This window comes from Propithecus coquereli, unplaced genomic scaffold (genome assembly GCF_000956105.1).
Source record: "Propithecus coquereli isolate 6110/MARCELLA unplaced genomic scaffold, Pcoq_1.0 Scaffold698, whole genome shotgun sequence".
NCBI lineage: Eukaryota > Metazoa > Chordata > Mammalia > Primates > Indriidae > Propithecus > Propithecus coquereli.
In genome coordinates this window covers 210,435-224,914 of record NW_012153040.1, presented here as the reverse complement: position 1 = coordinate 224,914, position 14,480 = coordinate 210,435, and the positions used below count along the sequence as shown (strand labels likewise).

The 14,480-nt window shown below is 60.7% G+C and overlaps 1 protein-coding gene across 1 annotated transcript in view; it reads left to right on the top strand.

The window, feature by feature from the left end:
* Window positions 1-14,050, top strand: part of RSPH14 (radial spoke head 14 homolog (Chlamydomonas)) — a 69,135-nt gene extending 55,085 nt beyond the window's left edge. The window contains exons 4-6 of the mRNA XM_012660988.1: window positions 10,143-10,368; window positions 12,091-12,227; window positions 13,809-14,050. Coding sequence (XP_012516442.1) covers window positions 10,143-10,368; window positions 12,091-12,227; window positions 13,809-14,050 — 605 coding nt within the window. The remainder of the gene's footprint in view (window positions 1-10,142; window positions 10,369-12,090; window positions 12,228-13,808) is intronic.
* The last annotated feature ends 430 nt before the right edge of the window (window positions 14,051-14,480 follow it).

The following is a 14,480-nucleotide window of genomic DNA, read 5'->3' as shown; positions in this document are numbered from 1 at the left end:
TTGCAAATGCCTGCATCTGGGCGCCGGGGGAGACGTGCACGTCAGGGCCACTCTCCTCCACGTTCGGAGGACCTTGGTCTCTGAGGCCAGGCCCCTCCCAGGGAACCCTGTCCTGGTGGCTCTCCATCCCAGGGCCAGGGGAGGCCGCTCAAGGGGGCAGGGGTCTCCTGAAAGATTTGCTCTGACCACAGCCCACAGGGCCACGAGAGGCCTGACTGAGCCTCGGCGACTCGTGTTTCTGGCTGAAGGCTGCTGAAGTAACACTACCGGGCTTGACACTATTTGTAAGGCCCCTCCCTGCACTGTGGCTTTTAACAGTCTCGCTTCTTAGCACTTTTTGATGGATTCTCCAGGGACGTCTCTAAAAGAGAGTTATACCTTAATTTAGAAGCAAATAACTCAAAACTCTGTGATGTAGCAGGTTCTTTTGGAAAAGAGATGAACTCAAGGAAGCCATTGTGTGTGAAGCTGCAGCCATACTTTCCCAGGGCCTGACCATGGGACCACCTGGACCTCAGCCTGGACTTCAGCCTCGAGATGTGCCTCCCACTGCCTCCTGCCTGAGGAGCCACAGCTGAGAAGAAGAAAGGACAAGTTGCGGGAGGCAATTCTTCACTTAGCATGTGGCGTTGGGCTCTCTGGGGCAAGAGGCCAAGCGAGGCTTACAGGCTGGGTCTGAATGTCCCCAAAAGCAGCCCCACAGGTTGAACACGACCCACCTGCCCACTCGGAGAAGGGAGAAGAAACGCAGTGGAGAGTAGGCAGCAGGCAGGCCGTGGGCCCACCCTCTAGGCCTGCCTTCTCCTCGGGGCCCACCACACCCCCAGCACCATCTCCAAGGTCACCACGTGCCTGGGCAGCCACATGGGTTTAATGTTCTGCTGTCACTGTTCTGAAATGCTTCACGGTTTTTACCAAGCAGCTCCACAAGTCATGTGGCCGCCATGCTCATGTTGCTCAGTCCCCAGGCTCTAGCCCTGTGGCGCCATCGCAATCACACTCCCATCTCACTTGCTCGCCAATCCTCAATCTCCTTTTCTGGATGCTCCGTCCCTACACATGCTCCGAGCAGTGGAGGCCCCGAGGCTCAGCCTGGCCTCTTCTGGTCCCATCTGTCCTCAATGCCCAAGTGACCTTGGCCAGTCCCTGGCTTCCTGTACACCTTAGTGCCAAGGACTCCAAGTTGCTACCTCCAGCCTCGCTCTCCCCAGTGAGCACCACGAGCACCGATTGATGGCTCCCAGGGCCTCAGACTCAACTCCCAACGACTCAACTCCCAACTCCCTGACTCTCGTGAATGGGGCTTTCCGCCTCTTTCTTCCTGGCCTATGCCAGCTCTGTCTTTCCATTGGCTCAGACCAAAAATCTGCAGCTGTCCTTGCCTCTATCCATTGCAGATCTGACCTGCTATTCTTTAAAATAAATCTCCCATCCAACCACTTCTCATGGACTCCAATGCACCTATCACTGGCAGCCTCTGCCCCTGGAATGTTGCAACAGCCCTTGACGGACCCTGGGTCTTGCCCCTACCCCAGCCTATTCTCCCACATCAGCAGAGAGATCTTTTAAGAAAGTGCAAATTAGCTAAAGTCTCTCCTTTGCTCCAAATCTGTCAAGGCCTTCCCACTTCACCAGGGCCTGCAGAGCCCTGCTGGACCTAGCACCAAGATCCCACCCACGCCCCTACACTGGGCTCCAGCCACTAGCCTACTGGGGGGCCTGCAGAAGCCAGGCAGTGTCTGCTCAGCGCCCCTGCACCTTCCATCACGCCCCAGCCAGCTGTGCCACTCGCCCATTGCTTCTCCATGGCACTGTGCCAACACCCCTCCCAGGTATCCCCACTGTCTGCTTTGGTTTTCTCCATGGCACAGCACTGGGTCATACACATGACTGTCAGCCCCTGCCCATCTGATGTGAGCACCATGAGCAGACACCACGTCCCCGCTGTGCCCCTGTGCTGAGTGTAGCGCCTGGCAGGCTGACAGCACTGGTAAATGTCAGTTGAACAAACGAATGGACGGGTTGTGTGAGGTTCCGCTCCTCAGGCTCCACCTGAGGGCTGACATCTCCTCTCACACGCTCCAGGATCCGTAGGACGGTTCCTGTAAGTCAGTCCCTACCAGTTGATGCCCAGGATGTGCCTCCCCTGCCAGCCTGGACTCAAGAAATGGGCCCAACTTGTGGCAAGGGTGGTGCAAGGACCGGCGGGACATTCTTGGCACTGTGTACAGGTGAGGACAAAGAGGCTCAGGGAGGATGGGCCTGGACCAGGGGCTGCAGGGCCAGGGCCTGACCCCAGGTCTTCTGCTGCCTAGACCAGAGTCCTCGCCTCACCAGCCGGGTACATGAGAGGCTGGGAGCTCCCATGCCCCTGCCCGGTGTGCACAAGCTGCGCCTGGGCCCTGCTCTGGGTTTCTGCCTGGGGCTGACCCTTGCTGTCTGTGCTAAGGCTTCTGTCCATGTCTCTCTGCGCTTTCGTGCTTGCAGGCATCCCTGGAGGCTCGGCTACCCCAAGTTTCCTTCTTGGGGGCTTCAGGAGAGCAGCATGCTAATCTGCTCCTCCAGGGTTCCCGGCAGCTGGCCGTGGTCAGCAGCAGCAAAGCGCCTTCACCACCGCACAGCATCTCAGATCTTCTGCAACTAGCATGGAACAGCACAGGGCTGCCTTATCCTCACCTCCAGGGGAGGAAGTGGCACACATGCATTCACACACTCGACAACTGCAATCAGCATTCCTTCTGAGGGGAGGCCCTCGGCCCCACCGGCTTCTCTGCAGGGGCCCTGGGCAGGCTTGCCAACTTGTGGAGTTACCTGGAAGTTCCCAGAATCGCTTTAGCTCCTGAGGTCCAGACTGAGGCACTTCTCCTTAGACTCCAGGAGACAGGGCTAGAGGTTGGGAACAGAGGGAAGAATCCATTCTGTGTCCCAAACCCAGAGCCCATGGCAGGACCCTGGAACAGGCCAGGCGAGAGGCACAGAATAAGGCAGCTAGTCCTGTTCAGCGCAGAACGCACAGCCCCTGGTGCTGTTCTCGCTGCACAACCTGAGCCTCAGGTGCAGCCCAGTCTGTGTGTTTGGGGGTGGGCACACTACAAAGACAGCAACAGCCTCTTCAGGGGAGAGCAAAAACATCCCCAGGAACCAGCGAGCAGATCTAGGGCAGAAGGTGACACCGGCCTTCCAAGGGGAAGGAACTGTCTTATTCACCTCCTGTCTCAGAAACTCAACGTCCGTTAGAGGAACACACAGGAAGAGTTTTAAGCCAAATGCCAGCATCTCATCGTCTCTGGAAATAAGGCATGCTCGAGGCACACCACTTCACCCAAGCTCGGCCAGGCACTCTGCACCCACCTGGCCCCTGATGGATGCTCCCAGGCTGCCTAGGTTACTGCTCTCAAATGTCCACACCCAGAGGCAAAGTCACCAGCTAAGCATCATTCCCAAAACAGGCAGCTGCCCTCCAGCTAAGAAGGAGGCCGGTGTGTGTGGTGGGGGGATAGCTACCCAGTGCCCTGACTCTGCCCAAGGGATAAGGGGCCTGGAAGTGCAGCCCCAAGCTGCAAGGAGCCTTCCCTGGTCATTAATGCTCTTCCCCGGGCTCACCCCAGCTCATAGGGTCACAGAACTGTAACCTTTTACAGATGAAGAGGCTACAGTCTCCCACAGCCTCGGCTAGCAGGCAGTGGGGCTGTTCCACTCCCCAGGTCCCTTGGCCCTGTGTGGTCCCACCCGCCTTCCTGCCAGGGCTCCTGTTCCTGCCCAAGCACAGCCAGTGCTCACCCCAGACACAAGTGGCCCTCTGTGCCTCCATCCACTCTCTCCCCTCTGCCCGCAGTGCCACCCTAACTGTGCCCATGTCCTTCAAGCCCCAGTTCAAATGTCACGTTGCCCACGTTGTCTGACCCCCAGTCCCAGCACCTCTCCCGGAGACCCCTGCACCCACACTCATGCTGGGCTGTCTGGGCCGTGGTGAGTCAGTCTTGGGAGGGCAGGCCCAGTCCACTCCCACCCTGTCCACCCAAGCGCCAGGCCCCGGGGGAACAAGTGCTCAGTAAATATTTGCTTAATTGAATTTGGCCAAGGAACCTTCTCCAGACAGCTCGATCCCTAGGGCAGGGAAATCACTTGGGCCGAAAGGAGCCAGGCAGGGGCTCAGTTGCCTCCCTAAGCCAGACAGACCTTGTCTAACAAGCAGTCCCTCCACCCTGAGCCGCCGACTCCAGGGAACCCTGTCTCGCCTGGCACCGCCTTTCCATCCTCTTCTCTCAGAAACAGGAGCCCGAATTCTCGGCCTAGGCCAACTCCTGCCATCATCTCCCAGAAAGGCTCAGCACCGCCCTAAATGCAGAGTCCTCTTGGATCGCCGCAGGATACCGAGCCCAGCCTCGAGGCCCTCACACCCCTCCCCCAAACACCCCCACCTCCTTTTAAGGAAAAAAATATTGAGCCGGGAACGCATTACAATCGCAGCGGGTCGATACTCATCTTTTTGCTCTAAATGCTTCCAAGGAACCTGCTCGCTACAAGAGCAATGACTGAGAACTGCGAGCTGTCGGTCGCCGGGCCCAGGCCTCCAGGGCCCTCCCCTCCGTCTCCGCCGAGGCAACGCGTCGGGGGTCCGGCCGCCCGGGGGGGGTCCCTGCCGCCCCCCGGTTCCCAGAGGGAGACCTCGCCTCAGCGCCGCTCCTCAGGTCGCCTGGCCCGGCCTGGGCTCCGCACCAGCCACTGCTCGGGGGCGCCCGGCGGCCCCGCGCGACATCCCCGCACCCCCTGCACACCCTCCCGGGCCCGCAGCCGCCCCTCCCGCGTGCTCCTCGGCCCGGCGGCGCCTCCCTCAGCAGCCCTGGCCCGTAGGAGGCCAACCCTGCCCCTCGCAGGCATCCGCACCCTCGCCGACCCCGCCCTGGCCGGGCATCCCTGACGCCGCGCCGCTGCGCCCCCCCGCCCGGAGGCCCCCGGTACAAAGGCCCGGGAGGGGTCCCAGGTGAGGGTGGGGCGGACGCCCGGCCGCGCCCCCGACCCCCCAGGCGCAGCCGCGCGCGCCCGGGCCACGGGTCCGCTCACTCACCTCCGGTCCGCAGCGCCGGGCGACCGCCGAGCTGCTCCGGGCGGGGCGGGGCGGCGAGGCGAGAGCGGGGCCGCGGCGCCCTCGTTCCGCACGACGCGGGCGGCAGCCCCCGCGCGGGGACGTGACCGGACCGCGGGCGGCGCACACGCTCCGGCCGGCCTGGCTCGCTCCACCCGCCCTCCCGCGCCGCCCGCCGCCCGCCCGCGGGTCCGCCCGCCCCGCGCCTAGCGGCCGCCGGCAGGGGGCGGAGCCGGGAGCGCAGCGCGTTGCTAGGCCAACCGCGGACGGGGGTGCCGCGCGCCCGCTGGGCACCACGCGCCAGGCGCCTCCGCCCCACCACGAGCGCCGGCTTGCTGCCCATTGGGAGCAGGCGGCTGACGGATGCGCCAGCGGTCCAATGGGAACGGACGGGGGCGGGGCCGCAGCTCCTGTCTGCGCCGCAGTCCCGCACGCGCTACCCGCGCTGGCATCCCTGGGGCTACGCTGCGCCGAGGCCCGGACGCCAGCCCAGTGGGCCCGCGTCTGGCAAGCCTGGCGGACCCGGCCTGAGAGCAGCAATGGCCCAGGCGCCTCCACCTCAGCTTGTCCCCGCTCACCTCCCCACCGAAGGTGCAACCCAGCTGGGCCCCTTCTGGGCTCTGCGTCCTTGGGCAACCGGCTGACCTCTCCCAGTCTTTCCGTTTGCAAAGTGGGGCTAGTGGCACCTGCCTCCTGGATTGTCGCAACAGAACGCTAGAACGTGTGAAAGGATGTGCAAACCCTACAAATTTACAACGGTGAGGTTTGTGCAGCGATGGGAGGGGCATTAGTCATCTGCTCTCTGCCCCCAGCATGTAGAGGCTCTTTGGGTTCCTGGCAGTCCTGGCCCAGGAAAGGTTCCTTGGGAAGGGAAGGGAGGGTGAAGAAGGGTCCAGGAGCTGGCCTCCGGCCCAGAGAAGCGGGAGGAGCCAGTTCACTTAAGGCCAGGCCCCTGTTGGTGCCTTTGGGAATCTCACAGCAACAAGCATCAGACCCTCAGCTAAATGTACCGCAGGGCAGGCTGCGACATTCTGCTTTCAGTTTCAAAGCCTGTCTGTGCCTATCGCATCCTAGAGCATCCCTGGTAAAATGCCGATGCCTCCCAGCTAACATCTTCCTTACCACTTTACGCCTTCGTGGTCAAATCACGTGGGTGACCCTGTTCATTAAGCAGAAGCACTGGGACTGACTATTGGCAGAGGTCAGTGGTGTGGCGGTTGCAGCTCAGCTCCGTGATCTGGCATACCCTGCGGGTTACAGGACAGGGGCAGAAAGCAGGGCAATAATTGGCCATTACAGTCATGTGACACTACTGGAGGAGACCCAACGTGCTCTGGGGGCATGTGGCAGGGGAGCACTGGCCACTGGGCCAGCTTCCTGAAGGAAGAGATGAGGCCACAGCAGGAGTGGAGGTGGCCAGTGACGTGGGGTGGGAGAGAACTGCGTTCTAGGGTGGGGATCGCGCTGGGCATCAAGGAGCACGAGGCTTGGTGAACCCTGGGAAGACCAGCGTGGCGGGGGCCAGCGAGCTGCAAGGGTACCGGGAACAGTAGAATGGGGGATGTTGGCCTAAGAACCACTAAGAACCAGAATTTTAAGATGAGCCTTTTACGATGAAGCCTTTCTTCCCCCATGTTTATTTGCAGTAGGCGTGGTCCCACAGACAATGTGAGTTGTCCTACTGGGTATAATCAAATAACAAAAATATCAACTAGTCAGTCCAGAGACAGTGAGAAAGAGCAGAGAGTCGGTGCATGAGGCCAAGTCCAGAATAGGGCCTGCTGTGGGCGTGGGGCCACGGGGAGACTCAGCGTGTCAGGAGACAGTGGCCGGGCGTGATGAGGGTGCCCATGAGAGGAGCTGCTGGAGGAAGGGATGGCACTCGCCAACAAAGTGGAGGAAGCTGGGGAGGTGTCGGGAAGCAGAGTGGAGGGAAGAGAGCATCTCAGGAGGGAAGATGCAGTTGATCAGCGGTGTCATGGCTGCTTTGAGGCTGAGCGAGGTGAGGACAGAGAAGCATCCCCAGGGGGAGGCAGGCACGGTGGGCATCAGTGTGCCAGGAGTCTAGGGACTGAGGCTGCACAAGGCTCAAGCTGGACAGGTGGGTCACCTGAGGCACGGTGGGCCCAGGGAGCCAAACGCAGACACACAGTCCCCAGGGCAGGAGGCGGTGTGACTGGGAGCAGAACCCGGGGGCCGGTGCTCTGTCCTAAGTCCTCATGGACAGAGAGACGGCAGCTGGGGCTCCGCAGCAGCCAGAGGAAGGAGCCCTGATGACTGAGCCTATCTGGCACCTCCCCAACTCAGCAGGGACAGCTGACTGAGGAGTGGCCCCTGGAGGTGGTGTCCCCCAGAAACTGATCAAACCTCAATGGAAGGTGGCTCCAGCCGTGGGTGTCATGACCCCTCAATCCCAGTGGCTCCTTCTGGGTCATCAACTACTGACCCATCCTGGCCCCTACATACCTGCTAGGCCAGATCAGGGGTTCCCCCAAACACACACCTTGGACCCTCTACCGGTCTGGACTCCTCCACTCCATGAGGGCCGCCTCCCCAGGCCTCCTGTCCTGCATTTCCGGAGCCCCAGGACCCTGGAATTCTTGTCTACACACGCACATGCCAACCTGTTCTGAAACGACCTGTCCCTAGCTGACTCTTCCACTGGTCTTCCCACTTGCTCAGGGGGATGTGTGGGTGTCTCACTTGTGTCTGAACCTCCCGCGGCCCAGGGCCTGGCCTGCTCAGGTGCCACCCCAGCCTGGCTGGCTCTTTTCTGCACCCACCTGTCCTGCACCCCAGCCCTCACTGCCTCTCAGGCTCCTGCCCAGCTGGGCGGGTTTCTCTAGCTTGTTCCCTTGGGGTCCATGTGCCCCACCCCCACTTGAACAAGCCATCGCAGATCTGGGTTAGTTATAAATAGCCAGGCCTGAGACTCTTCTTTTAGCTGAAAAGAAGCAAAGTGAACGAGCAGAAAGGCACACCCGGCACGATTATTTTTAATCTTCTCCCTCTGTCTCAAAACAAACCGGGTCCCAGCACTGAGCATTTCTAGGAGTAGAGGGCCAAATGCCTAAGAAACAAAACCAGAGGAGCTGAGAACCCTGCCTGGCTTGGCCCCCATCTGCTGTGCGACCTTGGGCATTTGAGTGACCTCTCTGGGCCCCGGTTTCCTCACCAAGGGAGAAGGGGGACAGCAGAGGTAACCACCTCTGATATTCCGACTTTTCTGACCTCAACTTGCTCCCTCTATCGTTCCCCCGGCCTGTGCCCATCCCAACTTGGGAAGCAGCTCCCCGTAGTCCCAGCAGAGACACTTGTCCCTGAGATTTCCCAGAAAGCTCAAATCCAGGTGCAAATGAGGCCACAGTGAGGCCCCAATTTGATGATTCACAACTTCCTCACGCCCAGGCCTTTGCTCAGGTGGTCCCCAGCCCAGAACCTTGTACCCCCATCGGCCAGCAAAAATCTTTCTTGCAAGGTCAAATTGTCACCTCCCCACCATGAGCTGTGCCGGTCATGGCTGTACCTGAGGCGGGAGCACAGTGGGAGCAGGAGGCCAGGTGTGTGGCCTGGCAGTGGCCCCGCCAAAGGGGAGGGTGGAGGGGCAGAAAGGAGCAGGCCCCCAAGAGAGGCAGCCAGGGGACCACTGACAGGCTCTACAGGGCTTGGGATATGTCCTGCTCCTCACCCCGCACCCCAGCAAGCCCTTGTTGGCAGCTGGGGCTCAGTGTTGGTGGGACACAGGCACCTCCTGCCACCCTGCCCAGATGTTCTGGGCACACAGTGACAGTCCCTTACATGGATGTGAAAATCTGTAGCACAGGAAGCTCCCACCCACAACCCCGCGGGTGGTGTACAACCCCGCGCGAGGTAGGCTGGCCTCAGTGATGAGGAAACCAGCCATAGAGCTGGGACAGGATACACCTAGGAGTCAAACTAGGCTTTTTTTGAAGTCTGTGTGTATTAAATCTTAAAAAGCCCAACACACCCCAAGCAACAGGAAACTGCTTTTCCTGTGTCATGAGTGCCCTGAGAACAAATGGGGCAGAGCTAGGTGCTGCACCCTGGCACCCCAGGGAGGGGCCGGTCGGGACACTGGGAGCTGCTGGACATCAGGGGACTTGGTCGAGGGCAAGGTAGGAGCCACTGAACACCCTGCCCTGCCTCTCCACCCCTCACCCCGGGCACCTGCCATTTGATGTCCTCAGGGAGTGAGGGAGGAAGGCCGGGGTGATGTCTTCAAAGAGGAAGTCCCTGGTGCTAATTGGCACTCAGAGACCTTTAGCCTAATTAACCTGTTTATTTGTCTCTCTAGAGTAAATTAGAGGGTTTAGCTGCGGATGGCAGAAGAGAGAGGTGTTTGCTGGTGGCCGCCTCCCTGGGGGGCTATGGATGGCTTTGCAGTGGGTGGCTGGGCTGCAGGGCAGTAGTGAGGGGCTGTGTGTGGGGAGGGGCTGCCCTCCCTGGAGCTCTGGCACATTCTCTGTGCTCATCTTGGTGACTCGGGGCAACATCTGGGCCCCTTGGGATGCTGCCCATGACGGGGTTCTGGGTTCTCTGGACAATCCCAGGAGGGAGGAGCAGCTGGAGGGGTGACTGGGACCTCTATGTGGGAGGCTGACTTCACTGTGCCTCTCCTAGCACCTGCACCCCAGCTGTGCGAGGGGAGCCCCCCTTCCCATGGGGTATCCGGTCCCTTCCAGGTAGACCCCTGGGCTAGACCCTATCGGCTCCTGTCACCTTTAGTTGGGGCCACGGCCCTTTTTGGCATATAAGACACTGGTACACTCTAGGTCTTCTGTCTCAGACGATTCCAAGTTCTTCTCAAGGGCCGGCCAGGCCAATCTGGGGGCTCCAGCAGCTTTGAGACATTTCAGGTTGGGGTGGGGCTCCACTGGCTCCACTGCTCTGGGGCGGGGAGGGAAGAGAGGAGGCTCCCCTCCTGTGCTTGGGACCCCGGGGAGTTGAGCTGTGGGCTCTCCTAGGCCCAGCTCTGCAGGCCAACCAGCAGGGTGCGGGTGGCCGGCCCACCCTCGGTGCCTTTCCTGTCCCACAGGGGCCCAAGGCATCCTCAACAGCGGCCTGATCCCCTCGCTGGTGTGGAAGCTGCAGAAGGAGCAGGGGGCCATCCAGGAGCTCATTCTGGACACGCTGGCCTCCTGCCTGCGCGTGGATGCCACGGAGGCCCTGGGCAGCCGCGTGGTGCCCTTTCTAAAGCAGCAGCTCCTCAGTGGCAGCCACAGCATCCGGGCCAAGGCTGCCTGCACGCTCATGGCCGTCAGGTAAGGCCTGGCCTGGGCCCGACCCCACTGGCCTGACAGTGTCTTGGATCCCGGGAAACCCCCTAGCCTGGACGAAACCAGGTGGCTGGGCACCCGCCTCCACGGGGAAGGCAAGCGCAGAAGAACACTGGTAGTGACAGTGGTGCCCGCTGGTCACTTAAGTGCTTCCTATGTGCCAGGTGTTGTCTGCAAACATCCCATTTAGACAACCCCCAACAAAGGCGATGTCTCTCTTTATAGGTGAGGAAACTGAGGCAGCGTGTCTTGTCACTTGCCCAAGGTCACGTTGGAGCACAGTCTATATCCTGGCCTGGAAACTGAGGCAGCACAAGCTGCAGGGCTGGGGAGAGGGGTGGTGTGTGTTCCCACATCGGCCCCTTGTCCCAAGCACGAGCTGGTCACCAACCCCAGAGTCCCCACCTTAGCTGTGTCCTTTTAGTGAGGGCCCTAGGTCCTGGCTCCCTTCCATCCGGGATTCTCACTGGAGGCCTGGCCAGTATTTCTGCAAGTGCAGCCCCTGGGAGGCCCGTTAAATGCAGATTTCTGGGCCCCGGCCAGCCCCATCACCCGTCAGGTTTGCTCAGAGGTCTCTTTCCAGTGGGACCAGGACAGAGGCTTTCCAGGAGAGAAAATTGCGGCCTTCCCCCTCCCTCCTGCCCTGTACTGATCAACCGTCCTTACTATTTTGTATGTCACCCCCAAGGTGACCTCCGGAGAACAAGCTTTGCTCTGTTTGCTGCTGTAGACCAAAGGTTCTCAGTGGGTGGCTTTGGCCTACTACTTGCTGCAGGAATTCCTGCAGGGGGCGCCTAGGACTCTGCATCCTTCAAGCCTACAGCCCTGAAAGCTCAACAGCCTCAATGTCCCAGTTAGTGGCTGGCCAACCCCGTTTCCCAAACTGTATTCCTATGGAGCACCTGTGTCTTTCAGGTGTTACTAAGAGTTCTAGAAAAACGTGGGTTCTCTGGATGGCTATGTTTGGGAAAGGTTGATTCAGCTGGGTAGAGCTGGGCGTGTGGTGCAGGAATGCAGTCCCAGTGACTCGGGAGGCTGAGGCAGGAGGATCACTTGAGCCCAGGAGTTCGAGGCTACACTGAGTTAGGATTGCACCACTGCACTCCAGCCTGGGCAACAGAGCAAGACCCCATCTCTAAAAAATAAAACAAAGTAAGTGACACAGGGGTCTTTCCTGCCCTGTGACTTTCCCATGGGGCCCATGGACAGTGTTTCCTGGCCCAGGGAGCCCTTCTCTTTTGGGGGACAATGTTGGCCCTCCTAAGTTGGGAAACTCTTGGGGAGTCCACCACCTGTGTGTCCACAGCTTCGTACAGGGTCAGAATGAGAAGCGACCCAAAGTCATCTTGTCTAAGCCTCCACCTGAGTTGCCCAGCACCGGCAGCCTGCTGCGGTTTGGGGCAGCCTAGCCCTCTGACTCTTGGGTGGAGTCACACAGGTCTCCCTGTGTCTTGCACCCTTGGGTCCTGCTCTTCCTCATTTTGGGACCAGGGAGAACGTGTCTCATTTCTTTTCCTCATGATGGCTTAGGGTGGGGCTCTGGCACCCCCGGAGCTCACACCAGAGCTCCTCGGCTCCCTGGCCATCTCGGACCACCAGGAGTAGTCCCAACACGAGCCTTTCCTTTTGTGTCCCCCTGGGGCATTCCTGGGCCTTGCCCCCTCCTACTCCCAAGCAGAGGTCCCAGCTGTCCCTTCTCTGCTCCAGCATCCCCTGGCAGGGCAAGAAACAGGTGTGGCAGTACGGCGTCATCCCCATCCTGGTGCAGCTGCTGAAAGACGACGTGGACGAGGTGCAGGCCAACGCCGCCGGGGCCCTGATGTTTGCCACCGTGACCACGGAAGGTGAGGCGGGGGCAAGGATCGTGCCGGCAGCCTCGGCGAGCTTTCAAAACCTCACCCTTCGGGTGCTCAGGGGCTGGGTATTGCCCCCTGGGTCCCCATGCTCTGCCAAAATCCTCCTCCTGGCTTGTCACCAAGTCCTTTCAAGGGTTGTTCTGAGGCTCAGCCCTCCCTCTTCTTCCTGGGCACAGTGGGCCAGTCACTCGCATTAGGACCTCAGGGCCTTGGCACCAGGCTCTTCCCTGGGCCTGGAATTCCCTCCTCCCACTCAGGCCCCTGCTGAGCAGTGATTCTGGGATCCATTAGCTTGCCATCTATGACTCTGTTATCCTGAGCTCTAAGCAAGCCCTAGAGCTCTTGACTCCATGGTGTTTGTTGATCATAATGACTTTCCCAAACTGGGCAAGGGGGCAAGTCCCCCTGACCAAGCCCCCCACCTCAAAACTCTCAGCCAGTTAGGCTTCCCCTTGAAGTCACCCAACCCTAGTTTCCACACCTGGCAGGCTGGGGCGTGCCACTCCGGGGCCTCGGAAAAGCTGTCTGACCTCCCCACTGGCCCACATGCACCCCCAGCCTGTGCCCTGTGCTTCCTTTGCAGTCCATGGAGGACCGTCTGGGCTCAGATTTGCAATCAGTGTGCTGCAAGGAGCCTCCCAAAGACAGGTCCTCCCGGCCACTCCCACCAGACCCTAGCGGTGGAGTTTGAGGCACAAGGAGGGGACAGGCTGGGGTCTTCTCAGAGTCCACAGCCCCCCTTTTGGTTGTGCAGTCAGGGAGCTCACTGTGTGCGGCAGGGGCTCCCCCTGCATGTTTGCCTCGGGGCAGCTGCGGCCCAGTGTTCTCCTCGGCCCCGGCTTCCTGCCAGAGCAGCTGGAGGGCGGGGGGCTCGCTGGGGGCCTGGCAAGGGCCAGAGACACAGGACACTGGCACCCAGGGATGTGAGGCCACTTCCTCCTGAGCTGGCACTCCAGCCAAGGTCCCTGAGCCCTGCCACGTGCCAGGCCTTGTGCTGGACTGTGGGGACCTGGGGGCTCAGCTTTGGGAGAGGCAGAGTGATGAGTGAGGTGGAGGAGGGGCACAGCCTGGCAGGGCACAGGACAGGGGCTGCGCCTCCTCTGGGAGGGGCGTGGGATCGACCCCAAGGACAGCGGGAGTCAACAGGGCAGGGCTGAGGCTGAGTTTGATGAGCACTGCAGGAGGGTGGGGCCGGTGAGGACGGTGGGAAGGGGCAGCGTGTGTGCGTGTGGGCGCCTGGTGCAGAGTAGGTGCTCAAGAATTACCACATAAACGAACTGTTGGATTTACAATTTGAAAAGACCGTTGGTGTTGCCTGCGAGGACTGGGTTTCGAAACAGGAATAAGGGCGAATGGGGAGAAGCCAGCTGGGGGCTGGAAAGGCAGGAGATGAGGGGACTTGGCCTAGGCTGGACTCAGCAAAGGGTTGTGGGGGTGGGTGGGGAGGACAGGGGGCCAGGGTGGCGCCTCCCCTTGAGACAGCGAAGGCAGAGGCGGAAGGGTGGGGTGAGAGAGGTGGGAAGAGGCCCCCTCGGGCTGTTGGGGACGCCCTGTGCTGGTGGCCTGCAGGGAAGTATGCGGCCCTGGAAGCAGAAGCCATCAGCCCGCTCCTGGACCTGCTGTGCTCGCCCACGAACAAGGTGCGCCTGAATGCCACCAAGGCCCTGACCATGCTGGCCGAGGCCCCCGAGGGCCGCAGAGCCCTGCAGTCCCACGTGCACACCTTCCGTGCCCTCGAGAAGGAAGCCAGCGAGGCCACCATGCGGCGGGTGGCCCAGATTGCCATCAGAGTCATTGAGGGGAAACCCTGAGCCGCTGGCGGGGCAGGCCTGCTAAGCCACCTCCATCCTGAATAAAAGGCTGAATCTCTTTATCTTGAGTCGAATGGCACTTTATGTTCCTGGAGCACGGTCAGGTCCTCGCTCTTTCTCTTGCCAAACTGGAAATGCCAGGCCCAGAAGGACTGGGTCCTGGATGCCACAGGCTAAATCTAGGGCTGGAGACGGGTGGGAGGTGGCCTCCAAGCTCCGCTCTCTGCTGGGGCCAAGAGTCCGCCTCAGAAGGTAGAGAGCAGGGCTGAGCCCTCCGGGGACAAGGCTGGGGGCAGGGACTTCGGTTGGGGGAAGGAAGGGACACAGCTGGGCCAGGCACCACCCAAGCTTTGGACACTTGAGTGACCAGGCCCTTGGGGTGTGGCTGGGCACAGCCCTCTCAGCCCGGGTGAGGAAGGAAGGTGAGGGG